This window comes from Quercus suber, unplaced genomic scaffold (genome assembly GCF_002906115.3).
Source record: "Quercus suber isolate HL8 unplaced genomic scaffold, Cork oak 2.0 scaffold_361, whole genome shotgun sequence".
Lineage (NCBI taxonomy): Eukaryota > Viridiplantae > Streptophyta > Magnoliopsida > Fagales > Fagaceae > Quercus > Quercus suber.
Window position 1 is genome coordinate 295,659 of NW_027069813.1, and position 27,969 is coordinate 323,627.

Consider the following 27,969-nt stretch of genomic DNA (forward strand, 5'->3'; position numbering starts at 1 on the left):
TAATTTTGTTAAGTAAAGTACCATGTCTGCGTCAACATCTATAAATTTGGAGATATTCGATCGCAATGAAGATTATTATTATGCACTATATACTTAGGGTTTGCTTGGATATCGCTTATTGCTGTAAACTGAAAATTGAAAATTGAAAACATGGTGGCAAAATAATTTTTAAATGTATAAATAGTGCTGTGGGACCCAGTTTTAAAGAAAAATTTGTCAAAATCCGTACTTGTGAGTCTCATGAACAGTGCACGGGACCCACAAAAAAAAAACGTAGACGCACGTCTACTTTCCTTATCAGTGCAATCCAAACCCAGCCTTAAAAACTAAGTGATAATACAATAAAAATATAATATAAATGATAAGAAATTAAAAAAAAAAATAGAACTAAATTAATAAGAGACACAAATAAAAAAATAGAACAAAACTAATCAAGTTAAGGCATGGACATCTCACGCTTAGAAACTTCCAAGACCAATTCACATCAAATTTTCATTCCAAAAACTTTATCATGGGTATAATAAACACAATATTATTTTCCGTGAACTACTAGCCCAAAAATAGATCATAGAATTTTTATTTTTGTTAGAGAGAGAGAGAGAGAGATATATATATATATATATATATTTGGTCATGGCCCTTAAAAATAATAACTTGTCGCCAATTAAGATTATGACACGTTGGATTGGTATAATATCTCTTATGCAAAGTTTGAATCCCTTTGAATCCAAGTAAATACTAGTGGCTGTTTATGGGATGCCGAGAGGTATTTTCCTATTTCTTTTGAATTTTGACAGAATTTTCTCAATGATTCTGTTATGATTCCACTATTGCTGAATGCCCCTTTGATGTTGGCTGCCTACCCCTTTTATAGTGTCATGGTAGGATTCTAGGATACCACCAATTTCTCTTTTTTGCTTTCCTAGGCATCAAAGCTCGTGCTGTGCCTGTTACTCAGATGGTAGGTTCTTTCCTCATTCCTTATCATTTTCTTCTTTTGGTGTTGTTTCCCTAAAAGTCCTTCGTTGACTTTCCATTCGGTGGTGCTCTTAGGTAGCTGACCTTCGATCTCCCTTCTTTCAATACTTTCACGCTTTTACCTTTTGTCATTTTTCCAAAATGAGCTGAATCCTTCCCTGCCAAGTCGAAGGTCTTCCTTGCTACTTCCCCTTATGCTTCATCTTTCTAGGTTCCCCGAAGTACCAGCCTTTTTCTCAAGAGTTGTTGCTTTCCACACCCTCTAGTTCTTTGCTGCATCACTGAGTGCTTGAGGAGGACATATCTGTCATTCGTTTCTTGTACTTTTTTGATTCCTCCTTTTCGAGTTATCTCAATCCCACTCTGGTTGTGTTGCGCATCCCAGGGATCCTTGGTTCTTGGCGGTCTATGGGATCCCGGCTCAGTTTCTTTCTTCCCCCTTTTTTTGTCTTCTGATCTTGGCAGGCTGGGCCTTTGTTTCATGGGCTCTAAAACCTGCTCCTTCATGGATCTTGGGCTTCAAATCTTTGGGCCTTATATTATGTTTTTTGAACCTCAACAAAAAATATCACTTAACTTACCTGAGATATGTTCTATTTATTTTCCATAACCCATCTTTGTTAAAATCAAGGGTAAATAGATATTTTTGCTCAAATTGTATATCTCTCTCCTCCTAAAACAAAAAATAGCACAAAAATGCAAGAGAAACAAGATCAAAAGAGAGGGTTTTGAAAGAAGGAAGCGAACAATACACTATGACCTGTCTTAGTCAAATATACTATATATACACGATTTTTGCATCTCATTTGTGGGTTTAGTGCAGCTTACATCGCTGAAGGAGATCCTGTACAGAAAATGATGTTGATGAAATTCATAAATCAAATGGAAAGCTGTACCGAGCTCTATTGAACGAAGAAGCACAGTATGTTGCAATTTTGAATACATTGATGATGATGGAGGTGAGAAAAGGTGATTGAAAGCAGCAACGGTGATATTCTATCCACTCATCCCTTTCCTTAGGTCTCTCTCTTCCTCTTCTGGCTTTCTTTGATTCAAATTAGAAGAAGATTAAAAAAAAAAGAAAAAAAGAAAACCTTGAATGAAACCTAACAACAAATGATCACCGACGATTAACCATCAGTAAAATCCACGAACCTAGAACCACTGTCTATAGACCATTAACCACAGACCACCAACAAAAGCCACAAACCCGTTAACAAAACAACAGCATCGGCATTAGTACACAAATCCAGAACTTTGTAACCATCCGCCACCAATAAACCCAGAATCAATGATTCAAACAAAAACCTAAAACCAGTGATTCAAGCCAAAACCAAACCCAAAAGTAGTGATTCAAAACAAAACCCACAAAACCAAAACCCATAAACCTCCAAAGCTGACCCATTCAACTTTATTGCAGATGTGCCTCCATTAAACTAGCATTGCTAAGAGCATCGATGCCGTGGTGGTGATTTGTGAGCCTAAGTCTCTAAGAAATCGACGGCATTTGTCTCCGACGACTTCTAGTTCCAGACCAATCCATTCTCTACAAAACGCAATGTTTAATAACAAAATTTTTCAAAAAGAAGCAAAAGAATCTACAGGAGAAGAAGATCGCGAACCTCAGAAACAGGACTATGAGACGGATCGGACAAATGTGGCGGTAGAGAGCGGGAGTGTATGGACCGAGCAATTCTCTCTCCTATATCGGAGTTCTCTCTGATCGCTTCCTTCTTTCAAAACCCTCCCTTTTGATCTTGTTTCTCTGGCATTTTTGTGCTATTTTTTGTTTTGGGAAGAGAGAGACATAAAATTTGAGTAAAAATATCTATTTACTCTTGATTTTAATAGATGTGTTATGGAAAACAAACGGAACATACTTCAGGTGGGTTAAGTGATACTTTTCAAACAACGGGTAGGCAAAGTAATTTTCGCTCAAACCACAGGTGAGTTATGTGTAATTACCCCATATATATATATATGTATGTATGTATGTATGTATATAATTTAATTGTTATGTTTAGGCATGGTGAAAGTTTGATTGTTTAATGGGAATTATAACTCATTTATTTACATAAATATTATACTTATTATTGTCAAGGTGAGAGTTTATAAAGCAATCTATTAAAAAATTGAAATGTCCACACATTTTAATTAATTTACAAACCCATTCTAATACAAATAAATAGCACAAATATAAGAATTTTTATTTTACATTTTATTTATCAATTGATTTTTTTTTTCTTGATATATTGATAGTTACAACAAGGAATGGTGTTTTTTTTTTTTTTTTTTTAATGGGAAGGGGGAGGCGCATTTGATCATTCTAAGAGGTTCTAGATGGGTTATTCTTGTTATTTATCATTCACTATTAAAATGCACCATTATTCAACTTTTATTTTAGAATATTCTCAACTTTGTTTTTTGTTTGTTTTTATGAGAAAAGATACAAATCATAGTTTCTAATATTGGATAAAGGTCATGTTTGCAACATGTTTTAGTCCATTAATCTATTCCTAATTAACCTCTACCCAACTGGTTCGAACCCAAAGTTACCCACCCGTTAGTTTGCTATGTCTAGGATTTTTATTTTTGTTGAAGAATTGCCAGGTCTAGTTAGATAATATAAATTTGGGTAAATTACAAAGTTGGTTTCTATTTTTTATACCATACTTCAATTTAGTCTCTAAACTTTCAATTGTGTCAATTTAGCCATTAACTTTTTCAATGTCGTGTCATTTTAGTCCCTGCCATTATCCTTTGAATGGAAAAAACTGATGTATCAAACATAATAATAAAAAATTATTTTTTATGCTACATCAATTACTATATGGATTGCCATATTAGTATAACTTTTAAAAAAAAAAATGACTAACCTCACGTCCAAAATAAAATGATAATTAAAAATTTATTTAACATTTAAATATGCCACATCTGTATTTATATGAAAAAAAAAATCCAAATAACCAAAATTTTCATATTCTTTATATTTTCTTTTAATTTTTTCTGCACTTTCCCGATAATCAAACATATCTACTGTTTACCAAAAAAACATATCCACATACATTTTTAAAAGTCCAAATAGGAAAACTACTGTAGACAACTTAGGAGGAGCCTCATGTTAGAACCAAGGCAAACCTCCTGTAAGAAAAATTCGGCAAAAACTTAAATCAAAGAATTTGCATGAGGAGATTTATTAGCTTCCCTACTAACCCAATTAAAAATATACTAGCCTCTAAGCACGTGCGTTTGTTAGATAAATGTTAATAATTTGCATTCATTATAATTTAAAATTACTGCATTTTCCAATCACAAAAAAAAAAAAAATCTAAGGATGTGATGAGTATTATGCGTTTGCAGGTGAAATATTTTTCATCAATACTAAGTTAAAATCCTTTTTTTTTTAATTATCAGTACTGATGATAGAAAAGAATAGATATGGAGTTGAATTCCATATCTATTCGACTATTCCTTTTTATTATCAGTACTAAATTCAGTCCCATATTTGTGGGCATATCTAAACTTTTTTTTTTTTTTTTTTTAGTGAAGTATAGAAAAAGAATACTTCAATTTTAAATGATTCATTTATCCAAACTTTTATTTACACATCCTTCCCTAATTGTTTTTTATATTTTTTTAAGAGAAAATTCGGATTTATTAATGGGAGTTATCTACTTATCTTCAATCCTAAAATTTAACCACTTACTACACATCCATAAAACTAGTCAAAAAGAGCTTAAATTCAGGATTTGACAATTACCTTTAAAACCAAGAAACTCTGCCTAACATTTTTGATGGAAGTAAAAATGTTATTCCATGCAAAAGGCCTGGAGGTCCACACCCAGGTTGTCCAGATCCCAAGAACAATGTTCCTATTCCTAATCCCTACAAACGTGGTTGCAGCCGGATCAACCTTTGCCGAGGAGGCTAGCTCACATTGAACCTTCCAATAAAAAGCTAAACCCTACAAAAGCTAACCTTCCAATATTGCATGATTCAAAAGGATTTTAATATTGCATATATGAGTTGGCATTGAAATATTGCATGATTCCTTAATTTGGGTTGAAATCAAGTGTCATTTAGTCTATAAGAAAAGAAATTATTATTAACTAATTACTGTTTGTCTAACTCTGTTTCTAGGGGAGTCTAATTCCATTTTGGATACAATACTGCATACCCTTGCTTCTTTTTTACATATGAATTGTTTAGCAAATTCAAATGCAATTTATAAACTAACAAAAAAAAAAAAAAAAAAAAAACAGATTGTTACATATCGTTTTATTTGTACTTGAAGTCAATATTAATCAATGGGCTCCTTTAATAAGATTAGATTTGTGCTGTGATATGTGCGACACTGTCTTTTCAGTAGCAATCACCTCAGATCCTTTTAAGGTTATAAATTAATATTGCATATATGTAATTAATTGAAGAAAAAGAAAATGAAAGTAATGCATAAACTATAAGAAGAAGAATTAACAGTTGTTACTTTAGTTCCCTTTTCTTTTGGACTGGTATAATATGCACATTAATATCCTATGAGTTATTTTGTAAGCAATCATTATTCACTGTCAAAGTAATTTACACCAATACAGATATGCCAATATGAACATTATGAAAAATATTATCATAAAATCTGTGGGGGGTAACAATATACCATAAGGTCCATAACAATGTATTTGAAACATATCCACATGCTTCAAATGAAATTATATATAAACTCATATAATTGACATATAATTGTCTCCCAAATTCTATAATTATATATATATATATATATATATCTAGGCAATAGCAAAAATTATAAGAATTTATGAATTTTTTTATATGGTATCAATTAAATAAAGGCGAAAACACTATTCTGTTCCTTACATTTTGGAGTCACAATTAATTTGGTCCCTATATTTTTGTAGTAGTCAATTTGGTCCCTATTATTTTCAACTTAGAGTCAATTTGGTCCTTACCGTTAACTCACTAACGGAAAATGCCTACGTGGCTAACGGTGTGCTTTGTTGGCATACACGTGGCAAAAAAATATATAAAATAAAATATTTAACATTTAAAAGGCCACATAAGCATTTCAATAACAACTGGAAAAAGGCATGTCAAACCAAAACTAATCTAGGAAAATTAATTTAAAAAAAAAATAAAGAAAACGTTTTTTTAGATCCTCAATTTCTTTAATTTTCTTGTGTATTCTTGCACTTTCTTAGTTACCAAACACAGATAAACAATACACCAATTTGAAATCCCAACCAAAATAAAATAGGCACCAAAATAAAATAGGCGGGGACAATAACAACTGCATTCTTCACGGGCATTTACTTCCAATCAAAAGTTTTGATGGAATTAAGAAGTGAAGCAGGGATCATGAGATTTTTGCATTCAAGGTTTATAATATGCCCTTGTTGGAGCTTGAGAATAAAATTCTAGTCCACCTTTGGATGATCAAAATGCTCGGACCACCTTCTTGGATGATCATGATCAAACTGCACCTTTTTACTTACCAAAATGGATTCTTAAGACGGTGTTTACCTATCCTCGGACTACTTAATGTCCTTGGATTGGGCTCCCGGCCCAATATATACATAGATATGTAATCCTGGGCCTATCACCCCTACAGATATAATATGAAATAGTAAAGAAATGTAAACAATCTAGAGAAAGAAATTAAGGTTTTGGAATCCACCTTGTTAATTCATATCAGCATATATTTATGATTATTAATTTTTCCAAATCACTACATGATAATCTAGAAATCAATCTTGCTATCATGAAAAATATTCTCATCAAAATCCTTGTTTTAAAAATCAAAAGCATGTTCTTTTTCATTTCTTAAGTATAAAATCAAATCATCAATTTTATTCGTTGACAAACAAATCACAAGAGATATTCAATTTTATAATCAAGAAATAATAAATCAAGCATTCAATTAATTTAGACAAATCCTAAATCATGAGAAAAATATGATTGAACTCATATCTAGAATCTCGTCTTAATCAATTGATATAAAATAAGAACAATTTAAATCATTAAAGAACAAATATTGTGGAAAAAATCAAATCACATAAATATTACTAATAATCTTTCACAAGGTTTTATCCTCAACTCTAACTATAAATTTAATTACTCATGGTAATTGAAACAAAATACAAGAGTAAAATACTAAATATTAAACTAGACAAGTAAAATAGAGAGAAATAGTCACAGGACTATAAAAAAAACCATAGAGGAAGCCACATGCGGCTGCCTGCTTCCTGCACTCCAGCCCTCGCACTCCCCTTTTATATACTTGCACACTTGCAGCCGACCTAAAGCTTCCCAGCAAACCCGCAATGAGCTTGAGCCTCTCTTATTTGTGATTCGGTAGAGTAAAAAGAAAGCCCAAGCCCACATTTTTTTTTTCTTTTCCTTGCTCCTTCACGTGTCTCCAGGCTGCTTCTCTTTATTCTTTATTCTTTATCTCTGCTTTTTATTTCTTTCATTTTACTTCACAAGCGGACTTCTCTTTATTCTTTATCCTTGGCACTTTTATCACGTCAGATTGAGTAGTGGGTCACTTCTTATTCTTTAATTTTTTGGATTTCTCTTAAATTCATGTCTGGTTGGATGTAAGTTAGCTCGATTCAATTGACCTAGCTCTACTTTGCATGTAAAGTCTTTGTTACTTGCAACACAAATATATTATATAATCAGTCGCAAAATAACATAAAAACAATGCTAACTATGCAAATTTGATGGTACTTTATTATATATATTTCATACACATCACGCCTTTAAGTAGCTTTTAGTCTTTTACAAAGACACTTGCCACATGTTACAAAAGGCTGCAGTGTAGGGTTTTAAGTTTGGAAAAATATTGTGTGACATTCATACACATTCACTATTTCACACACATCCATAATTGATGTGGAAATTGACATATTTTAATGCACAAATGTGGATATGAAAATTGAAAAAGATGTAAATTAGTGGACGTGTGAGAATAAAATCTTTCTAGTTTTATTACTTAACATTACCAAAATAACTTTCAAGTTTTAACAATAAAATGAAAACCTCAATAACTTCATAATTTGCTTTAATAAATATCTTTAATAAACCCAATTTGCTATTTGTCACCTAAAAAGAAGTTAGGATAAAATGCCATAATGAATAGGGAGAAAAAAGACCTTCTCTTTGTGCTACTAATTTAAAGCTACTAATTTAAAGGAAGATTGGTATTGGACTTTCTAAAATAAAGCATGATCTAAAAAGAATGCTTAAAATCAATTGAATATACTAAATAAACATGGTCAAGTTTAATTCAAGGCCTTTACCACTCTAATTATTACTCCATTACTAGCTAACAAAGCATGGTTATGGAACTCCATATCATATTCATGTACTGCACAAGTTTTTGCTATTCAAATCTTACCTATTCAAAAAGAATGAACTTGCCATAAGAAATATGCACAATTACAATCATGATATATGTTACAACAAGAAAAAACAATCTCACCCAAGTTCGCAACTTTACACAACAAACACACAAAAATAAGGAAAATCTGTATATAAATGACAAGCACCTGGAGCATTTCAGCTCACTGCAGAAACAACAAGAAATCCAATGAACAAAGCCACCAAGGAGTTACTCATACTGACATTTGCAATAAAAGAAGCTGCACTGGAAAAAGTTTCTGGCTGATGTGTTAGTGCTCAAAACAACCACCATCCAATTATCCTCAGAGCCAATCCCAGTCTCAGTGTAGCTTGAAATTTTGAATCCTTCAGATATTTTGCATATTGAGGTGTTGTATAATTAAAAAGCACCAAAAATGGGTCTAATTAAGGCACACAGACAAGCAATATGACCCCTTGAACTGTGTGATTCTCTTTTATGTCACAGCCATCCATGAGCTTGTCATATTCAGTGACATTAGGCTTAGTGCCAGGAGTAGAGCTGTAGTGAAAGGCGTTTTTACAAGTTTCGTTCTTTAATTGGCTTGCAATATTATTAGCTAGGCAAACTGCATTGTTGTTCTCAGTGAAGTTGGGGGAATTTAGTGACATCCTATAAGATTAAGGTCCTCCAAGAGATATTTTTCAGCTGTAGCTGTGAAGATGTAAAAGTTGCATTAGTTTGAAGATTAAGTAAATAATGCACCAAAGTTAACCCATTTAGCAGTAGTCTTCTCTATGTTCTACAACTAGCTACCAATGTTAATTGATAATTTTATACTTCGATGGAATTAAGCGGTGAAGCAGGGAGCTTGAGATTTTTGCATTCAAGGTTTATAATATGCCATTGTTGGAGCTTGAGAACAAAATGCTAGTCTATCCTTTGTCAATTCCTTAAAATTTTTTATCTTAACAGGATAGTAAAGTAAAGGTATAGAGAAAAAGAAAAAGAAAAAAGAAAGATTATTTAGCACCAAATACCAGTTACTCATCAACATATGAAATGATTAGTGTACAATTTTTCTTATACAGGCTATCCTATTCTACAGCAAAATACTTTAAGCACTGTTCCAATAACTTTGTCATACTTTCATGATTTTACAAAAGGTTGCTGCCTGATGGCTCTGGATTTTGCTTGATTAAGTACACAAAAAACTAGTTTAGCAACTTAATGAGATGCTGTAAGAATCCTATGTAATCTTAAATACCCAGGGCCCATTGATTGGAATTGAGCAAATGCCTGTTCCAAAACTTTGTTTCTCCTACAACTCAAACTGAAAATCAAAATGAAGTTTATGTTTCAAGTCGAGGAACTAATTAATTGAAGTCATGATTTCAGTTAAAAACATGCGCGTGTGCAACAACTATTGCTAAAAAAGTGTGAGAGAGAGAAATGAATTATCATATGGCACACGTGTACACACAAATATATAGAGAGAGAGAGAGAGAGAGACAGAGAGAGAGAGAGTACTATCACAATCACAAGATGCTTTTCCTTGCACAACATGAAGAACAAGAAAAAAGAGGGAGAATTTAAGTTTAAAGAAGGCCATGTTTCAAACTTGAGTGTCATACACAACAGTACCTTATGATGAGCAGTACATAAAAATAGATAAGAGAAAAAAGAATGCAAGAGCTTTTAGCTTTTCTTAACCATAATTGTCCTTTGAATATCTTTCCTTGTTGTAAGTTGCCGTGCATGTCAAGGTGCTCTAGGTGTCATCTCTGTTTCTTGTACCAAAGTGAAGTGTGACTTTTAGGGCAACATTTTGACTTAGGAACCTTAAATGTGGTGTTTATTGATAGTCTTGTTAATGCTTTTAGTAAATGGTTCTGAGGATAGCCATCCAAACGCAAAATTTTAGTCACTGCTACACTTACTTTGTCTTTCAAAATTGTAATCCCTAAACTTTAATGTATCTCACAAATTGATCATTCTGTCTATTGCCATCTATTGTCGTATACCCAATAAAGTTATACTAAAGAGTTATGAACAATTTTATGGAAATGTTAAAGTTTAAGGACTAAAATGACAAAAACAATTTTCTCAAAAAAAAAAAGAAGACAAATAAACCTTTAGGAATGAAAATGATATTTCATGTAAACTTAAAAGATGAAAATTGTGTTTTAACCCCCAAAAAAAAAAAATGATAAATAAATAAACATATGTGTTGTCAAGAGTTAGTACCTCATCTCCTTCAAAATTTTGAAGAAAAAAACTAATATGACATATATTGATTAAAAAAGAGGGAAGCTCACATATGCATATCCAATAATAGGAAATTACGCACCTTTTTATTTTTTGACTAAACAAGAAACTACCTAAAAATAGAAATTAAAAAAAAAAAAAAAACCCTTAACCTCTTGTTTCTCAATTTGCTCTTGTTTTCCTAATGTTTAGGAAAAATATTTTGTTTACTAAATGATTTTGGCTGATAAAATTCAAAAAGCATAAGAATTAAAAAAAATATATACTAAATAGTCTCTTTTTTCCCCTTAGAATGACCAAAATGTCATGGGCCAACCATATAATATTTTTGTTTTTTAATTTATTTTTGAACTCTTTGGATAAATTAAATTCTTGGGGACTAGTTGTAAATTGTTAGTTTTGGAGACCAATAAGAATTTTTTTTTTTTTGGGAGTTCCTGGGGAGTAGTTGACTTCTCTACCTTGTAACCTAACTAGTTAGCACTTCTTGTATTTTTGATGGAACCATTTAGGGTTCAAATTCTTCGAATCTAACTATTGAAGTATTAACAAAATTTAAAAGAAGAAAAGTAAAAATTGGAGGAGGTTGTTAATTTGTTAGACATCCCTTAGCATCATCACAAGAAAGAAATTCTTAAAAATGACCACTCACATAATTCTGTGAATCACCATCTAAATATAAAAGCATAATGCCATATTAGTTCTTGATGTATGCAATATGAATAATTTCATATAATTTTTTAGAAGTCAATTATATTTTTATTATTAGTTTATTGGAATTTTTTTTTTGAGGAAGGGATTTTATTTTAGACTTATTAATTAATTAAATTATTATTATTTAATTTAATTTTCTAGAATAAGAATTCAATAATTAGGCTTCGGCCCAAGTCAATTAGGATTATAGTTTGTTCATTATAGACTATATATAATATAATAAATACATTATTGCAGTCCAGTGAGGAAAAATTTAATACTTTGCAAGGAGTGGGGTAGGGATTAAACAATCTTGCAAAAATACGAAAGGGGCACATATCACTGTCTTCCACTAACAAAACGACACATATTGTCTGAACCTAACTAAACGTGGCATTCACGGCCCCACCTCCTTTTTTATATTACCAAAAATACCCTTACTCCCTTTCCCTTCTCTCTCACACCCACCTCATGCACCGACACCACCGACACACAAACATAATCAGTTAATCACACACAGTCACTTTCTCTCTCTCTGTCTCAGTCTCAGTCTCAGTCTCAAATCAACGTAAGCCTTGTCTGCTTGTAAGATTGAGCTCTCAAATTTGCGTATTTGAGTAAGTGCTTTTATTGCCCGGAGTTCATTATTTTACCATATTTGGCATTAATTTTACAGGGTTGGATTCTAGTGATGCTTGTAATGAGAACAAAGTTGTTCCTGGTTCTTTCTATGGGCTTCAAAATGAGACAATTATAGATATTGCTGATTCTGGGAGAGAGTATTACACATTCTGCTTGTCTTTTTTTTTACAACTTTTCAGAGTGAGCTGGTATGCAATTCATGACATAAGCCATAAAATATGATCTTGAGATTTTATACTCCTTTAAATGATTTTCATGCTAATTTTTAAGAAATTGTAAGATTGATTTTCCTTTGGTTGCATTCCCTATAAATTTCACTTGTGTGAACTATTTTCTTGAAATTTGTCAGTACTTGGGTAGTTGGTCACTGTTATTGGGTCAGATTTTAACCAAAAGATCGTCTGAAAATTTTTATTTGTCTGGAAATTTCCAATGTTCTTTGGGCCAAATGGAACCCATATAAGTATGGGTGGTGAGTGAGGTTGGGGGTTCAAATCCCTTTGGGTGTATGAGTAATTTACCAAGGAAAAAAAAAAAAAAAATTCTGGAAATTGTTATCTGGTTTTGACATTTCAAATTGAATTGGAATTGAGTACCCTCATAAGCTGTACATATGCATGGTTTTGAAACATTTAGTGTAGATTTCTTCTGTAGTTCCTTATTAATTTCTGTTTGTGGTCATGAAATTCTTTCTGAATTAGAATTTCAATATATAATGGTGCTTTTGTTCTGTCGGGAGAATTGTTCTATGCTTATTGTAATCAGATAATTCAGATACTGATGCTTTATTATTTGATGCAGCCAGTGAAAATAATTGATCCCCACTTGGTTTCATCATTTTTTGATGATTACAAGAGGGTGTATTTGCATGCTACAACAGAGTTAGAAAATAGACGTGCCTGGGTTGCTGAGTGTTCTTTGAATATCCAAGTAACAACGGGAGTTGAGGGAAACATTTGTTTAGTAGGGCATCTTCAGACCAACACTTGTCATTCCCTGCTGGATCACATGTGCAATATACATTTCCTGAGGTCAGTGATAGCATTCAATCTTATGAGAATTTTGTGAAGAATAGTCTTCTTTCAGCTTGCCTCTTTCTTAAGAAATTCAAAATTTAAGATACTCCTCTTTTACTAAGAAGTTACCAACCATTAAGAGCAAACTTCATAGTATCTCTGGCACAATTTTAAGTCTTTGCCCCGTTGGATTGACCCCTCACATGGAAAAAAAGAAAAGCAAGATTAGACTGGCCTGGGGTTGAAGTTAAGGAACTAGGCTATGTGAGCTATCTACGTCCTTCTTCCCAATTGAGGTGAAGAAGACTTATTCTAGCATCTTATGCAAACTTTAATACTTATCATAGAAGTCTGTTTATTAATAACCATGTCTCTTTTGGTGTTAATACATTCCTCCTTATGCTTCTGACACTTGGTATACCCTCTCTTTTTTACTCAATTACTTGTTCTTCTTCTTTCAGCTAAAGGATTGCTTTTGTTTCTACTCATTAAATATGCTCTTAGGTCTTATCTTTTTTTTTTTTTTTTTTTCTTTTTTCTGAGAAAGAAGGTCTTATCTATTTGATGTATAGAATTTATTGTGGTGATGGTGGTTTACCTTGTTATATATATATATATATATANAGAGAGAGAGAGAGAGAGAGAGAGAGAGAGAGAGAGAGAGAGAGAGAGAGAGTTACACCTTTTTATAGTCATTGATTTTCATAAGATCTAAGAGAGAAAAAGACACCACTTAATATGCCATTAATATAGAGTTATCGATTGCCACATTAGCTAACTTTCCTTAAAAAACCCACCCACATTCACTATACCTAACTCTTAATCTTTTTCCTTAAAAAAAAAAAATAATGATGGAAAATGATATTTTCTTAATACTGTTCATACTTCCTTAACTATCTCTCATATATCAAATTTCTCGTAGATTTTTCTATTGAGGGAGGTTATTACATAAATAATAAAAAGAAATTAGAAAATTAGTAATTATTTAGTAATCCATTAATAATGTTCCCTCCCTCCATTGTCTCTGATCATAACAGTACCAGTTAGTCAATCTCATTCTATAGAATTTGTAACATGGGATCTCTACTAAGGTAGAGCTCTTTTGAACATTTAATATTGCGTGGCCATGTATTAAATTGTGTAAAGAAATAAAGGCAATAAGTGAGAAATTTACGGGCAATTAGAGTGAGTTTAGAAATAGTAAGATGAGGAGATAACAATTGAAGGATATTCATGATCTTCTGCCACTGGAGTGGTCTCAAATTAATTAATACATTAAACAACTGTTTCTTTGTTAGTTTCTCTAGGAACCAGCAGTGATTGCCGTGAGGCTGTGCGCACTACACTTGTTGGGTCAAAATCCTACTAACTCAACCATAGAAGGTCATTGAGTGAGTTAGAAGAACCTAAGGAACAACACCTAAGGTACTGTACCTAAGTTTTGTCCTATATATATATATATAGAGAGAGAGAGAGAGAGAGAGAGGTTCAAGTTAGAGTTACACCTTTTTATAGCCATTCATTTTCATAAGATCTAAGGGAGAAAAAGACACCACTTAATATGCCATTAATATAGAGTTATCGATTGCCACATTAGCTAACTTTCCTTAAAAAAGCCACCCACATTCACTGTACCTAACTCTTAATCTTTTCCTTTTAAAAAAAAAAACAATGATGTAAAATGATATTTTCTTAATATTGTTCATACTTCCTTAACTATCTCTCATATATCAAATTTCTCGTAGATTTTGCTATTGAGGGAGGTTATTACACAAATAATAAAAATAAATTAGAAAATTAGTAATTATTTAGTAATCCATTAATAACGATCCCTCCCCCATTGTCTCTGATCATAACAGTACCAGTTAGTCAATCTCATTCTATAGAATTTGTAACATGGGATCTTTACTAAGGTGGAGCTCTTTTGAACATTTAATATTGCATGGCCATGTATTAAATTGTGTAAAGAAATAAAGGCAATAAGTGAGAAATTTATCAAAATTAAAAACAGAATTGCATTATCAACAAAGTCTTGACCAAGTAACAATTATTAGCTGCAATTTTCAGTATCCAAAGAGGATGAAACACAACAAAATCAAACAGGGACACAAGTGCAACTCAGGTTGAATTAAGGTTTTGTATTTTTATTTGCGTAATAACCTCCCTCAATAGCAAAATCTACCAGAAATTCAATATGTGAGAGATAGTTATGGAAGTATGAACAATATTATGAAAATATCATTTTCCTTCACTATTAAAAAAAAAAGAAAAGGAAAATGATTAAGTATTGGGAACCATGAATGGATGGGTTTTTAAAGGAAAATTAGCTAATGTAGCAATTAATAACTCTATATTAATGATATGTTAAGTGGTGTTTTTTTCACCCTTAGATGTTATGAAAATCAGTAGCTTTAAAAATGTATAACTTGAACTCATCTCATATATATATATATTTATATACACACATACATACATATCTGTCAACCACCAGATTTTTGCTAGAGCATGTCATAAGCTGAACCTTTTATTTTTATTTTTACTTATTTTTGGTAAAAAGCTAAACCGTTTTTGGCCTCTGTAGTTTTCCTTGTTAGTCTGTGTGTAGACTAGACTGTCTATGACACTCATATCTTCCTCTTATGATTCAGTAAAGTAAAATTAGATTTTTTTTTTTCCTTCTCAATATCTTAAAAATCATACAATGATATTGTACATTTAGGTAATGAATTTCCTTTTCGATTCATTTCATTGATATTGTACATTACCATTAAAGAAAGGTGAAAGCATAAAAGACCCTCCTCCCCAAGTTAATAAATTGCTTGCATACTGTGCCCAAGGAATATGGCCTTCATTACTTATCTGTGCCTTGAATTATCCAAAATGGTATCTATAGATGTGTAATTTCTAATTACTGAGCATTTGGTGCATCCAATTATTATGGATTCAAATATCCTCAATTCTGATTAGGAGGTCAAACCAAGGACCTATGGAAGTTGGGGTAGCCCTGTCCCCATGGGCATTTTTATCTAGTTTTAGGCTCCAAATACTTCTGTTGTAGGTTATAATGGAATGAATTTGCAGTTTTTCTTCTACAATCCTGACTTATGGTGGCTGAACGGTATGGGAAAACAGTCCCCGTACAATGTTCATATTACTGTTGATGTAAAGGGATATGGCGAATTTGATGCTTGAGAGCCATATTGATAGTTTAAAAAAAACAAATTTGTTATTTATACTTATCAAAAAAAAGATAGTGCCACAGGTGGAAGGTATTGCTTTATATGCCTTCTAGAACATTTTACTTAGGTTCTTATTTTGATATTATGATATGTAGTCTATAAATTTTTGATTTAAAGGTTGGTCAAGGTCAACGGATAGTCTTTCATTATCTGTGGTGGTAATTGGATATTGTCGGATGGGTTACTATGTCTCTTACTATGTCTTTCAAGGGAACGTTATGAAACAGACATCAAGTTTCATGCCAATATGCATTTTAATATGACTCACTGTTGGGGTGGTGGATTGGCTGAGAGGACAGAATTTTATCAGTATTGTGATATTTATGGACTTCTTTGGTGATCTCTCTCTCTCTGTCTCTCTCTCTCTCTCTCTCCTCTATGTGTGTGTGTGATCAATTATAGAGGGTGTATAGAAATAGAAATATAGAACAAACAACCACATAGGGAACATAGAGATAGAGACTTACATGGTTCAGATTTAGACATATGTCCAAAGGCAGGCATTGAGAAGAAAAATTTACTAGCAAACGTGACTACAATAGTTGCACAAAACTAAACCCCACATACACCCAACGAGCTCTTTCTTACTAATGACAAAGATTATGGCTACAAAGTTGGTTTGGTAACTTTTTGTGGAGATTACCCAACCAAATAGGACTAGGAATTACTATTTGCTTTCTCGTACACAAAAAGAAGATGAAAAACAAACTATACCAAAGTCAGCAACTGTTCTTAGTGCACATGTAAGGGTTGAGTTCCACATTGATAGAAAAAGTAAGGAAAGTGAGAAGTTGATGGACATAGTTGGGTCTAAACCATTTGGCTTAAGCTGTTTGAGTGGTACCCCAATATATATCAATTGGTACCGCAATATATATCTATAGGCTCTTGTTGGACCCTAGGGACACTTCTGAACCCAAAAAATTGGTATTAGAGTTATGGTTCAACTTTTGGTTCGAAATTTTAAATGTTTGTTATCTATCAAATTTTTTTTTTTTGAATGAGTATCTTGGTGTTGATGTGGTTGGTGTGAATTTGGTTATTACTGCATTTTATGCAACTCTTGTATGCACAATCTGGATTTGCTAATGACTCACACATAGTGGGAAGCTAGGTTGATGTGGTAGAGGCTCACATGGGAGGGAGAGGTCTATTGTGAGTGCATGTGTGAGGGTTGAGTCCCATATAGAGAAAAAGTAAAGAAAATGAAGAGTTGATATATATAGTTGGGTGCAAACCTATTGAATGAAGCTTTTGAGATAGAATGATGTCCCTATATGTATATCAATGGGAGGTTGGAGGGTTAGTAAAATTGGGACAAATCTTGGAACATCAAAGATTTTAGATTCGCCAAAATTTGTATGCTTTATACTGAGGGTATTGTCACGGGATGATTGCAGCATAAGATGCTGTGAATGCCAAGAAAGTGTTGTAGAGTAAGTTTTATAATTGAAAAAAGCATGTTAAATTATAGATTCTCCCAAAAACTTAAGATATTGGGACATGGTAAATTTAATCATTTAACTACATACTTCTAACACTCTCATGTGTGGGCTCAAACTCTCTTTTATAAGGTGAGGCCCAACAAATGAGATTTTAAATGGAAGGTTGAGTGGAGGAGCAGGGATTAAACTCAAAACTTTTTGCTCTGATACCAAGTTAAATTACCGATTCTCTCAAAAGTTTAAGCTATTGGGATATGGTAAATTTAATAAATTAACCACATACTTCCAACAAAGCTAACAACTATAATCTGCAGTACTTTCCCATTAATGATGGTGTTCTTGTAACCATATAAATTGATGATATGTTAATCACTGAAATCAATCCCATTATGAAAGTTACCATAAATTGTGGCATTGTTGATTTTATAATGCTTTTGAAACTTATTAGGGTATTTATATTCTTTTACTGAAATTGTCCACAGAGCTTTTACCTTCAACTGTAGTGTACTAACATAGTGGCAATAGTGTGTCACAAGCAAAATTTATTTCCTTTCTTCTAATTGTCAAAATTTGATTTTAAAACAAGCATAACTGATGTTATAAGAACAAGTTAATACATGAGCAAGCCTATGCTTGCGAGAAAATTCTTTATTTTCTTCGGTGCAACTCAGCACTTCTTGATTTCTAATTTCTCAGGTCAGCTACATGGATTATTACTACCATCATTATCATTTGACCTTGATCTCTATTTCAGGCTATACATCTAGTTAGACATTTGTTTTTGTTTTTTTTTTCTTTTCTGACTGCCTCTGCCTTAGACCTAATATATTTCTAGCCCCCTCTTGGTCTTGAATGCTTTGAAATATAAATAAAGAACTCCTTACTAGTCAGCTCAGTGGTTTTTGTTTACATAATTAAAAATTGTCTTAATCAAATTGTCTATATCTTCTCCTCAAAGCTACGTCTAGATTTTAGTGAATACATTTATTTTGTATTCTATCTTTTATTGCCATTATTAATGATTTAACTTAATTACTTAGTATAATGGCTTTGTTGAGTTCAATTGTATTTTTTAATTGCCATTAACCTATTTCAGCATCGCTTTTTAAAAAAAAGTTATTTGACATTGTCTGCTGTTTGGTATATTGCAGTAGGAGCCTTTGGTTCTTTTAATTTTGGTACACTTGGTTATTTCGTAACTGAAGTTTTAAAATGTTCCTACCAGATTGAATTCTGCATTGAATTATTTTGAGCGATTTGTTCTCCTGAGACCCAAGCCTGTCTACAGGGTCAAATATGGCTCAAGGCTAACCAAACCTAAGGATTCCAATATTCTAAGTTATTTCAGTATTAAATTACTCTAGTATAACTTGGTCCATAGGACTGATTTGATTTTTGTAGGTGTGGCAAGAGTTTTGGAGTACTGAAGACGTTGAAGTGGTGACCCGGTATCAAATCCAAATGGTCCCCTAGATCATGATCTTCTCCTGCTATGTGCAAGAGACACTGTCAAGCTTTTAAGGAACCATACAAGTCTTGCTCTTTGGGTAGGTGAAAATGAGCAAGTTCCACCAAATGACATCAACAAAGCTTTAAAAAATGACCTGAGACTCCATCCTTATTTTGAAAACTCTAATGAAATCATCAAATCTTCTGAAGATTTATCTGCAGTGTCAAAAGATACTAGCCAATATTTTGATGGGAAACGTGGTTACATCCGAGGATCCTTGTGGGATGGATTTGCAAATGTAAGGGGGGCTTCATTGATGGCCCTTATGAAATCCAAAATCCTGAAGCATTTTTTAAGAATGATTTTTACAGCCTTGGATTCAATCCTGAGGTTGGTTCTGTCGGGATGGCTGTTTCATATACTATCAGAGCAACAATGTCTCAAGAAGGCTGGCAGATTCTGTTGTTTAAGCAACTTCCTAGTGGGTACACGGAAGAAGTTCCAAACCCCATATGGGAATAACATAAATACATTCCCTATTCAAAGCCAAAAAAAAGTGTTGATTAGATTGAACTTTATGGAACCCCAAAGGATCTTGAAGATTTTTGTTTAGAGATAAACCAAAATTTTCTCTAGCTATTTTAGATGCCTATTGCATTTTTTATTATTATTATTTTTTTGGTGGTGACCTAACTTGAAATGATCATCAAGCTTGACTGGCTAACTACATTCAATTTAGAGCTCTGCTGGAGGGCCGGACTTCCCGTGAATACACTAGTCCTGATTTGGAAGGCAGAGAACCCTTGGACTGGTTTGAGTGACCAGTTAAATGATCATCTCCTACACCAAACGGCAGGTTTCTATGGTTGTTGCTATGCTGCAGAACCAATCCATGTCCAGCTGAATCTGGCTACATATTTTATAGAGGTAATTTCTACACTAGTAAGAGTTATAACTTATGAGTTTGAATTGGATTTTGAAATTCAATGAATATTTAATATCTGATGAAATGTTTTCATAGAACACGTATTGAGCCTAAATAATCTTTTGAATTCAATAAATAAAATTGATATATATTTTTTGACAGAACAAAAAATAAAACGTTAAAAAAAAAATCTAGTAGAAATGCTCATACCTGATTTTCTTTTTGTTTTTGTATGTGTGGGTTGACAAGACTAGGGGGTGGCTGAAATGCTTAAATTTTTGTTTCTTAAACCAAATAATACTTCAGAAGGGAGCACATATGAAACAAATGCATTTTACTCAAAGACATTCTTTGTACTTGATGCTATTTAAAACAATCCCATCCAGAGATGGTATGTAACTTCACAATTGTTTTTTGGTCTTGCCATCAGCTAGTTGTCAATACTATGTCTGAGGAACTGTCTAACATAGCTATTGAAGCCTCGGTCTGGGATCTAGAAGGTACATTTCCGTACTACAAAGTTTTTGAAAATCTCTTTGCTCTAGTCAAAAAAACAGTACCCATAGTTGAGATGAAGTATCCAAAGTCTAAAAACTCAACGCTGGTCTACTTCCTTCTCCTCAAACTCTACCAAACATCAGACTATGGTATTTTATCTAGGAACTTTTACTGGTTGCATCTATTTGGTGGAGATTACAAGCTGCTGGAGCCATATGGAATGAAAAAAATAACCCTCAAGATTACATCCAAGGTTTTCATTTATAAAATTGAAATGCATGTTGAAAATGTGGCCAAGAAAGCTAACTCTAACAGATTAACCTATATGAACAAATAACGTAAGAACTTTTTATTTCGTTATTCCCGTTAAGATCACTTTTAAGGTAAGACTAAGCTCCATTCAAGGAGAGTATGAAAGAAAAAAGGACTTTATATCAAGGATCGACTGTTCAAGAATTCTTCCTGTTCATTACTCAAACAACTATTTCTCGCTGGTGTCCGTTGAGGTTATTCCCATTAAGATCACTTTTAAGGTCCCTCCAGTTGTCATGCCTCGAGTTTCACTTCATGGCTGGAATTACCATGACTGTCCATTGAGCTAGGTAAAGAATACACTTTTAACGTTTGTTTGCAACCTTGTGGAAGTATAAAATCTATTGAGGTCAAGTTTTACAGAGGAAATATTTATCTCAAGTTCTTGGAATGCTAGAAATTAATTTCCAACTCTTACATACTTAATTGTCCTTTTTTGCACTAAGAAACATTTTTTACTTAAAGTTTCACCTGTGATACTAGGAATGAAGCAGCTAAATAGATTGAGAGAACCTTCTATATTTCTGCCAATGTTATTTTGTTCTTCTTAGGTGAAATATCTTCAAATTTTTAATATATGGTGTTGACTCCGTGTGTAAATAATTTGCAGATATGGACCTTTTTATCACTTGCTTGCTTTTTATGCGTGTGCTTTCTCAGTACTTTATGTCTTGATTAAGGGAGTGATGGAATGAAAGAAAGATACAGAGAGGAAGGGTGTTTATTCTATTAAAAAAAGGGTAAGGGATGAGTGAAAGAAATGCAAATGAATTTAGTTTGTTTAGCAAGCTGGGAATTGGACTTTGAATTTGGATGCATTGAAATCTAAAGTATAAAATTCTATATAATTTTTGAATTATCCTATTTTGTTAACATAAACAATAGAAATCAATATTAAAAATTTCAAAAGTAAATTTTTTAGTTAATTCCAACTCAAAATTCATCATCTAAATGTAACACGAGATAAAATTTCATTTATGTATATCCTAGATAGAGATGCATAAGGAAATCTCATAAATGAATGAGAAAAATTAATGGTAGTATGGACATGTTTGGAAACACAAAAGAAAAAGAGAAAAAAAATAAATAAATAAAAGAAAAGGAAAAGAAATAGGAAAGGTTACTATGAAGATTTAACTCCAAGTTGGCAAGGAAGCATAAGTGCCTTACTTGCTTCTTTTGTTCCTTCTTTCTCTTGTTTTCTTTTGTGTTGGAGATAATATTTCTTTTGTGTTGGAGAAGGTATATTTTTTTTGGCACAATGGCTTGATAATCTTATATATAGTAGAAGTTATAATGGGTTTTTATATGAACTTAGCCTTAAAAAATTTGATACAAAAAATAACTTGGAAGCTTTCCAAGGTGTGTTTTGACCGGAATATTGGAAATTAATTTCCAACTCTTACATACTTAATTGTCCTTTTTGGCACTGAAACATTTTTTACTTAAAGTTTCACCAGTAATACTAGGAATGAAGCAGCGAGATAAATTGAGAGAACCTTCTATATTTCTGCCAATGTTATTTAGTTCTTCTTAGGTGAAATATCTTCAAATTTTTAATATATGGTGTTGACTCCGTGTGTAAATAATTTGCAGATATGGACCTTTTTATCACTTGCTTGCTTTTTATGCGTGTGCTTTCTCAGTACTTTATGTCTTGATTAAGGGAGTGATGGAATGAAAGAAAGATACAGAGAGGAAGGGTGTTTATTCTATTAAAAAAAGGGTAAGGGATGAGTGAAAGAAATGCAAATGAATTTAGTTTGTTTAGCAAGCTGGGAATTGGACTTTGAATTTGGATGCATTGAAATCTAAAGTATAAAATTCTATATAATTTTTGAATTATCCTATTTTGTTAACATAAACAATAGAAATCAATATTAAAAATTTCAAAAGTAAATTTTTTAGTTAATTCCAACTCAAAATTCATCATCTAAATGTAACACGAGATAAAATTTCATTTATGTATATCCTAGATAGAGATGCATAAGGAAATCTCATAAATGAATGAGAAAAATTAATGGTAGTATGGACATGTTTGGAAACACAAAAGAAAAAGAGAAAAAAAATAAAAATAAAGGAAAAGGAAAAGAAATAGGAAAGGTTACTATGAAGATTTAACTCCAAGTTGGCAAGGAAGCATAAGTGCCTTACTTGCTTCTTTTGTTCCTTCTTTCTCTTGTTTTCTTTTGTGTTGAAGATAATATTTCTTTTGTGTTGGAGAAGGTATATTATTTTTGGCACAATGGCTTGATAATCTTATATATAATAGAAGTTATAATGAGTTTTTATATGAACTTAGCCTTAAAAAATTTGATACAAAAAATAACTTGGAAGCTTTCCAAGGTGTGTTTTGACCAGAATATTGGAAATTAATTTCCAACTCTTACATACTTAATTGTCCTTTTTGGCACTGAAACATTTTTTACTTAAAGTTTCACCAGTAATACTAGGAATGAAGCAGCGAGATAAATTGAGAGAACCTTCTATATTTCTGCCAATGTTATTTAGTTATTCTTAGTTGAAATACCTTCAAATTTTTAATATATGGTGTTGACTACGTATGTAAATAATTTGAAGATATGGAATTTTTATCACTTGCTGGCTTTTTTATGTGTGTCCTTTCTCAGTACTTTATGTCTTGAATAAGGGAGTGATGAAATGAAGAAAGATACAGAGAGGAAGGATGTTTATTCAATTAAAAAAAAGGGTAAGGGATGAGTGAAAGAAATGCATATGAATTTAGTTTGTTTAGCAAATTAGGAATTAGACTTCGAAGTTGGATACTTTGAAATCTAATATATTAAATTCTATATAATTTTTGAATTGTCTTTTTTTGTTAACATAAACAATAGAAATCAATATTAGAAATTTCAAAAGTAAAATTTTAGTTAATTCAAACTCAAAATTCATCATCTAAATGTAACACAAGAGATAAAATTTCATTTATGTATAACCTAGATAGAGATGCATAAGGAAATCTCATAAATGAATGAGAACTATTAATGTTAGTATGGACATGATTGAAAAAAAAAAAAAAAGGAGGAAAAGAAATTTTAAATATTACTATGAAGATTTAACTCCAAGTTGGCAAGGAAGCATAAATGCCTTGCTTGCTTCTTTTGTTCCTTCTTTCTCTTGTTTTCTTTTGTGTTGGAGAAGGTATATCTTCTTTGACACAATGGCTTGATAATCCTATATATATAGTAGAAGATATAATGGGTTTTCATATGAACTTACCCTTAAAAAATTTGATACAAAAAATAACTAGGAAGCTTCCCAAGGTGTGTTTTGAAGTCAAAATTGGATTCTTCTTGTTGTAAGTTTTTATAGTTGCCTACGTAAATTTGTTCATATGTATGTGTGTTTTTGTATTGGTATTCATAACAACAGTTACTTTGCTTACTTAAAATTTGTCATATAAATGTTAAACGTAGTAATATTATATTGCACTTGTCGCTATATTTTTATGAGATATATTGCTCTAAATGGTTTGGTTTATGTTATATTTGATGCAATTTTGATAAATAGTATATCACTCAACTTTTTTATATAAATCATTATTTTTTTGAATCATGTTTTTATTTAATATTGATTATAGGTTAATCACACACAAAATTTTAAAATAATTAGTCGCCATTTATTGATAAATTTATAAGGTAGCCATTTACTATATTTAAGAATGCAAAAAAATATAATTGCTCTTCATAGATTAGTGAGTTTTTAATGTCCAATCATCTTGATATTCGAAAAGATTAATAGATCACTTTAATATTTGGTAAGCATGATAGTTGGAGAAAAGAAATTTAGTCTAACAATGGGATTAACAAACTATTATTATGGGAAAAAAGTATTGAGGAATATAACTTCAGTAAAAGTTACCGAAAAGTCTAACTCAAACCAATCTCTATCAAATATTTGTTTTGTCCTTTATTAGTACTAAAATAGATTACATTCTTTCTCAAACATTACCAAACATTTTTCCACCCTATTTACCACATGTGGGGAAGAGAGGAGTTAAACATAAATTCTTTTCATGAAGAATATCTACCAGCACCACCAAGCTAAAAAAACACTAGGCAAAATATTAATATACATAAATGTTAAGGTAGTGATAGACTCAGCGCATTAAATATATATATATATATAAATATTTGTTAAATGAAAAAAAACCATAATGTTGTATTTTTTTTATTTTTATTTTCTAATTGGATTAATAGAACCAAGCTCGTATGAGGTTTATGTAAAGCTTTAAAAGGCTTTACTCTTTCATTTTTGTATCTCCATACCACCTTTACTACTAAACTTTCTCATGGTGATTTTGTTGGATTAGCTTTGTTGTTATGAGCTATAATGGGTAACCTAGATTAAGTAAAAGCTTGCGTAAAGAAATTACAATATATAAATATGAAGGCAAATTTAGTTGCACTATTTACTATATATTGAATAAAGGCAAACATAGATATGTGTTAGATGATTTTAAATAAATGATGACGATTGACATAAACAAGAGAAAAAAAAAAAGTTAAAACCAAATTATATTTTTCTAATAACAAGAATGGAGGATCAATTAAAAAAATAGTTTGAATTTTTGTTGTGCAAGCATTCTTATGATTTTATTTCTAACTTTAGATGCATTCCGTTTATATTTTTAAAAATCACGTTTATTTTTAATGAAATCAAGTAAAGTAATTCCAATTTACACAATACTTTTATGCTTTCCCCAAAAAAAAAATCACTTTAATTTTTAATGAAATTCTATAAAAAGAATTTCAATCAATACATTAGTTTTTAAGCCTTTCACTGTTCACATTAAAAAATTAAAAATACCCAATACCCCTAACAAAAATAAATACCCACGGCCACACCCAAGTTCAAAGCCTTTAAAGAACATTCACGATCAAATCTCCCTACCAAAACCACACCTTCTTCCAAATCCCTCTTTTTCTTTTTTTACTTTTACTTTTTACAATTCTAAAATTCATTCACCCATAATCACGTTTATTCAACTCTAAAACTCACCAACAGAAGAAGATGGAGCGGCAGCAGAAGAAGAAGATGGAGCAGCAGCAGAAGAAGATGGAGCTGCTGCAGCTGCAGCGGCAGCAGCAGCAGCAGCAGCTGCAGCAGCAGCTGCAGCAGCAGCAGCTGCAGCGGCGGCTGCAGGGGCAGCAGCGGCAGTGGGATTTAATGTGGCTGGTGGACTGGCTCCAGGAGGACAATTGGGAGGAGCAGCAGCGGCGGCTGTGGCAGCAGCGGAGGCAGCTGTTGCAGCAGCAGGGGCAGCTGTTGCAGCAGCAGCGGCAGCTGCAGCAGCTACGGCAGCAGCAGCAGCAGCAGCAGCAACTGTGGCTTCAATTTTTTTGTGAGCAGCAGCCGCACCAGCAGCTTCTACATTTTTGCGATTCAAAGCATCCCTTAGTCTTCATTCCAGACTACAGAAGTGGAGCTACTTGTTGTGGGTGCCAAGAATCAATTTATGGTCCTAGCTACTGGTGTCCAAGAGATGGATGCCCGGGATACTTTCATCATAAATCATGTGCAGAATTGCCCCTTGGGTTGCACCATCCCTTGCACCCAATCCATCCTCTTATTCTCTCTCCCGAACAGATAGATTATGGCAAAGACATACAATTTAGCAATTGCGTACTCTGCAAAGAATATAAAGATGAATACACTTATCGGTGTTCCCGTTGCGACTTCAACCTTCACATTACATGCGCTGCTGTACCACTCACCATGGAAGTTGAATTCCATGACCACCCATTGATTCCCATTTGGAAGTCGTTCACGTTCACTTGTGACATTTGCGGTAAAGAAGGCAAAGGTACGCCTTACATGTGTCAACTTTGTAGTTTCTGGGTTCATGGAAGATGTGCTTATCAGTTCCCACACATAGTCAAAGTTGTGCGTCACAAGCACCTCCTCCAACTCACCCATTCTTCTCTTGAATTCCATCAATCCGACCCCCGATTTTGTCAAATCTGTGTTCGAAAGGTGGATACACAATATGGGCATTACTATTGCTCCAAATGTGATTTTGCTGCCCACCTTGATTGTGCTATGCAAAACAAGGAGAACATAAATTTGCAAGAATTTAAAGATGAGGATGAAGTTTTAGAGCTCAATGAATCGGTTGACTCAACAACTTACAAAGTCAAATTCAATATGAGGGAGGATGGAACTATGATAGCTACAGAAATCAAACACTTTAGTCATGAGCATGACTTAAAGCTTATTGATGAGGTTCTAAATAACCAAAAATGCGATGGGTGCGTAAGAGCCATTTTCCCTCCGTTTTATAGTTGCGTAAAGTGCAGCTTCTTTCTTCATGAATCTTGTGCTAATTTACCAAATAAAAAGCAACACCCACTTCATCAACACCCATTAACCCTGCTCCCAATGACACCAAGTATGGATTTTTGGTGTCAGGCCTGTCATCGTTCTTGCAATGGCTTCACCTATCAGTGTGAGAAATGTTGGTTTAATCTGGATGTTCAATGTAGTATGATCTCAGAAATCCTTATCCACCCAGGTCATGAACACCAACTTCTTCTCTCTAGCATTCCATTTGAACAAAATTGCAGTTGTTGTGCTTCTTCCATTTACCCAATATTTCGCTGTACCACTTGTGATTTTGCTTTGGACTTTAGATGTGCTACAATGCCACATTCTACAAGATACAAACAACATGAGCATCCCTTCGCTCTCAGTTATAGAGTTGAAGACGACTCTGGTGAATATTATTGCGATATTTGTGAAGAAGAACGACAAGACTCAAAGTATTGGTTTTACTACTGTGAGGATTGCGGTTATCCTGCTCATCCAGATTGTATTATTGGGAAATACCCAAATTACAAGTTTGGAGGTGCTTACAAATTTGAACACTGTCACTCACACCCTCTTACTTTCATTGAGGAAACTAAAGACTGCCCTCGATGTAACAAATGTTATAGTTCTTGTGAAAAGTTGATCTATCAATGTGCTCAGTGTAATTTCTACATTCACAACGATTGTTTATAAAAAGGACAAATGTGATGTTAATTTTTATTTTATACTACATGTAGTCCACATAAGTTTTGGTGCGTGGAATTCATCAAATGAAAATGCAGTAATTCTTTTGAATGC

General features: G+C 32.6%; 1 protein-coding gene and 1 pseudogene across 5 annotated transcripts; both read left to right on the top strand.

The window, feature by feature from the left end:
* Nucleotides 1–756: 756 nt before the first annotated feature.
* On the top strand, nt 757–19,773 carry LOC112010513 (mannosylglycoprotein endo-beta-mannosidase-like; annotated as a pseudogene).
* On the top strand, nt 11,766–27,969 carry LOC111996202 (uncharacterized). Of its 5 annotated transcripts, none has more exons than XM_065760297.1 (4): nt 11,766–11,931; nt 12,758–12,987; nt 19,846–20,531; nt 25,870–26,335. In XM_065760297.1, exons 3-4 carry the CDS (start codon nt 20,420–20,422, stop codon nt 26,208–26,210), a joined length of 453 nt encoding a protein of 150 aa, XP_065616369.1. In that variant the 5' UTR covers nt 11,766–11,931; nt 12,758–12,987; nt 19,846–20,419; the 3' UTR covers nt 26,211–26,335. The 5 variants fall into 5 exon arrangements, with proteins under 5 accessions (XP_065616369.1, XP_065616367.1, XP_065616368.1 ...); XM_065760295.1 differs by having other exon boundaries at nt 11,767–11,931; nt 19,846–20,033; nt 25,870–27,969; XM_065760296.1 differs by lacking the exons at nt 11,766–11,931; nt 12,758–12,987 and having other exon boundaries at nt 19,804–20,033; nt 20,462–20,531.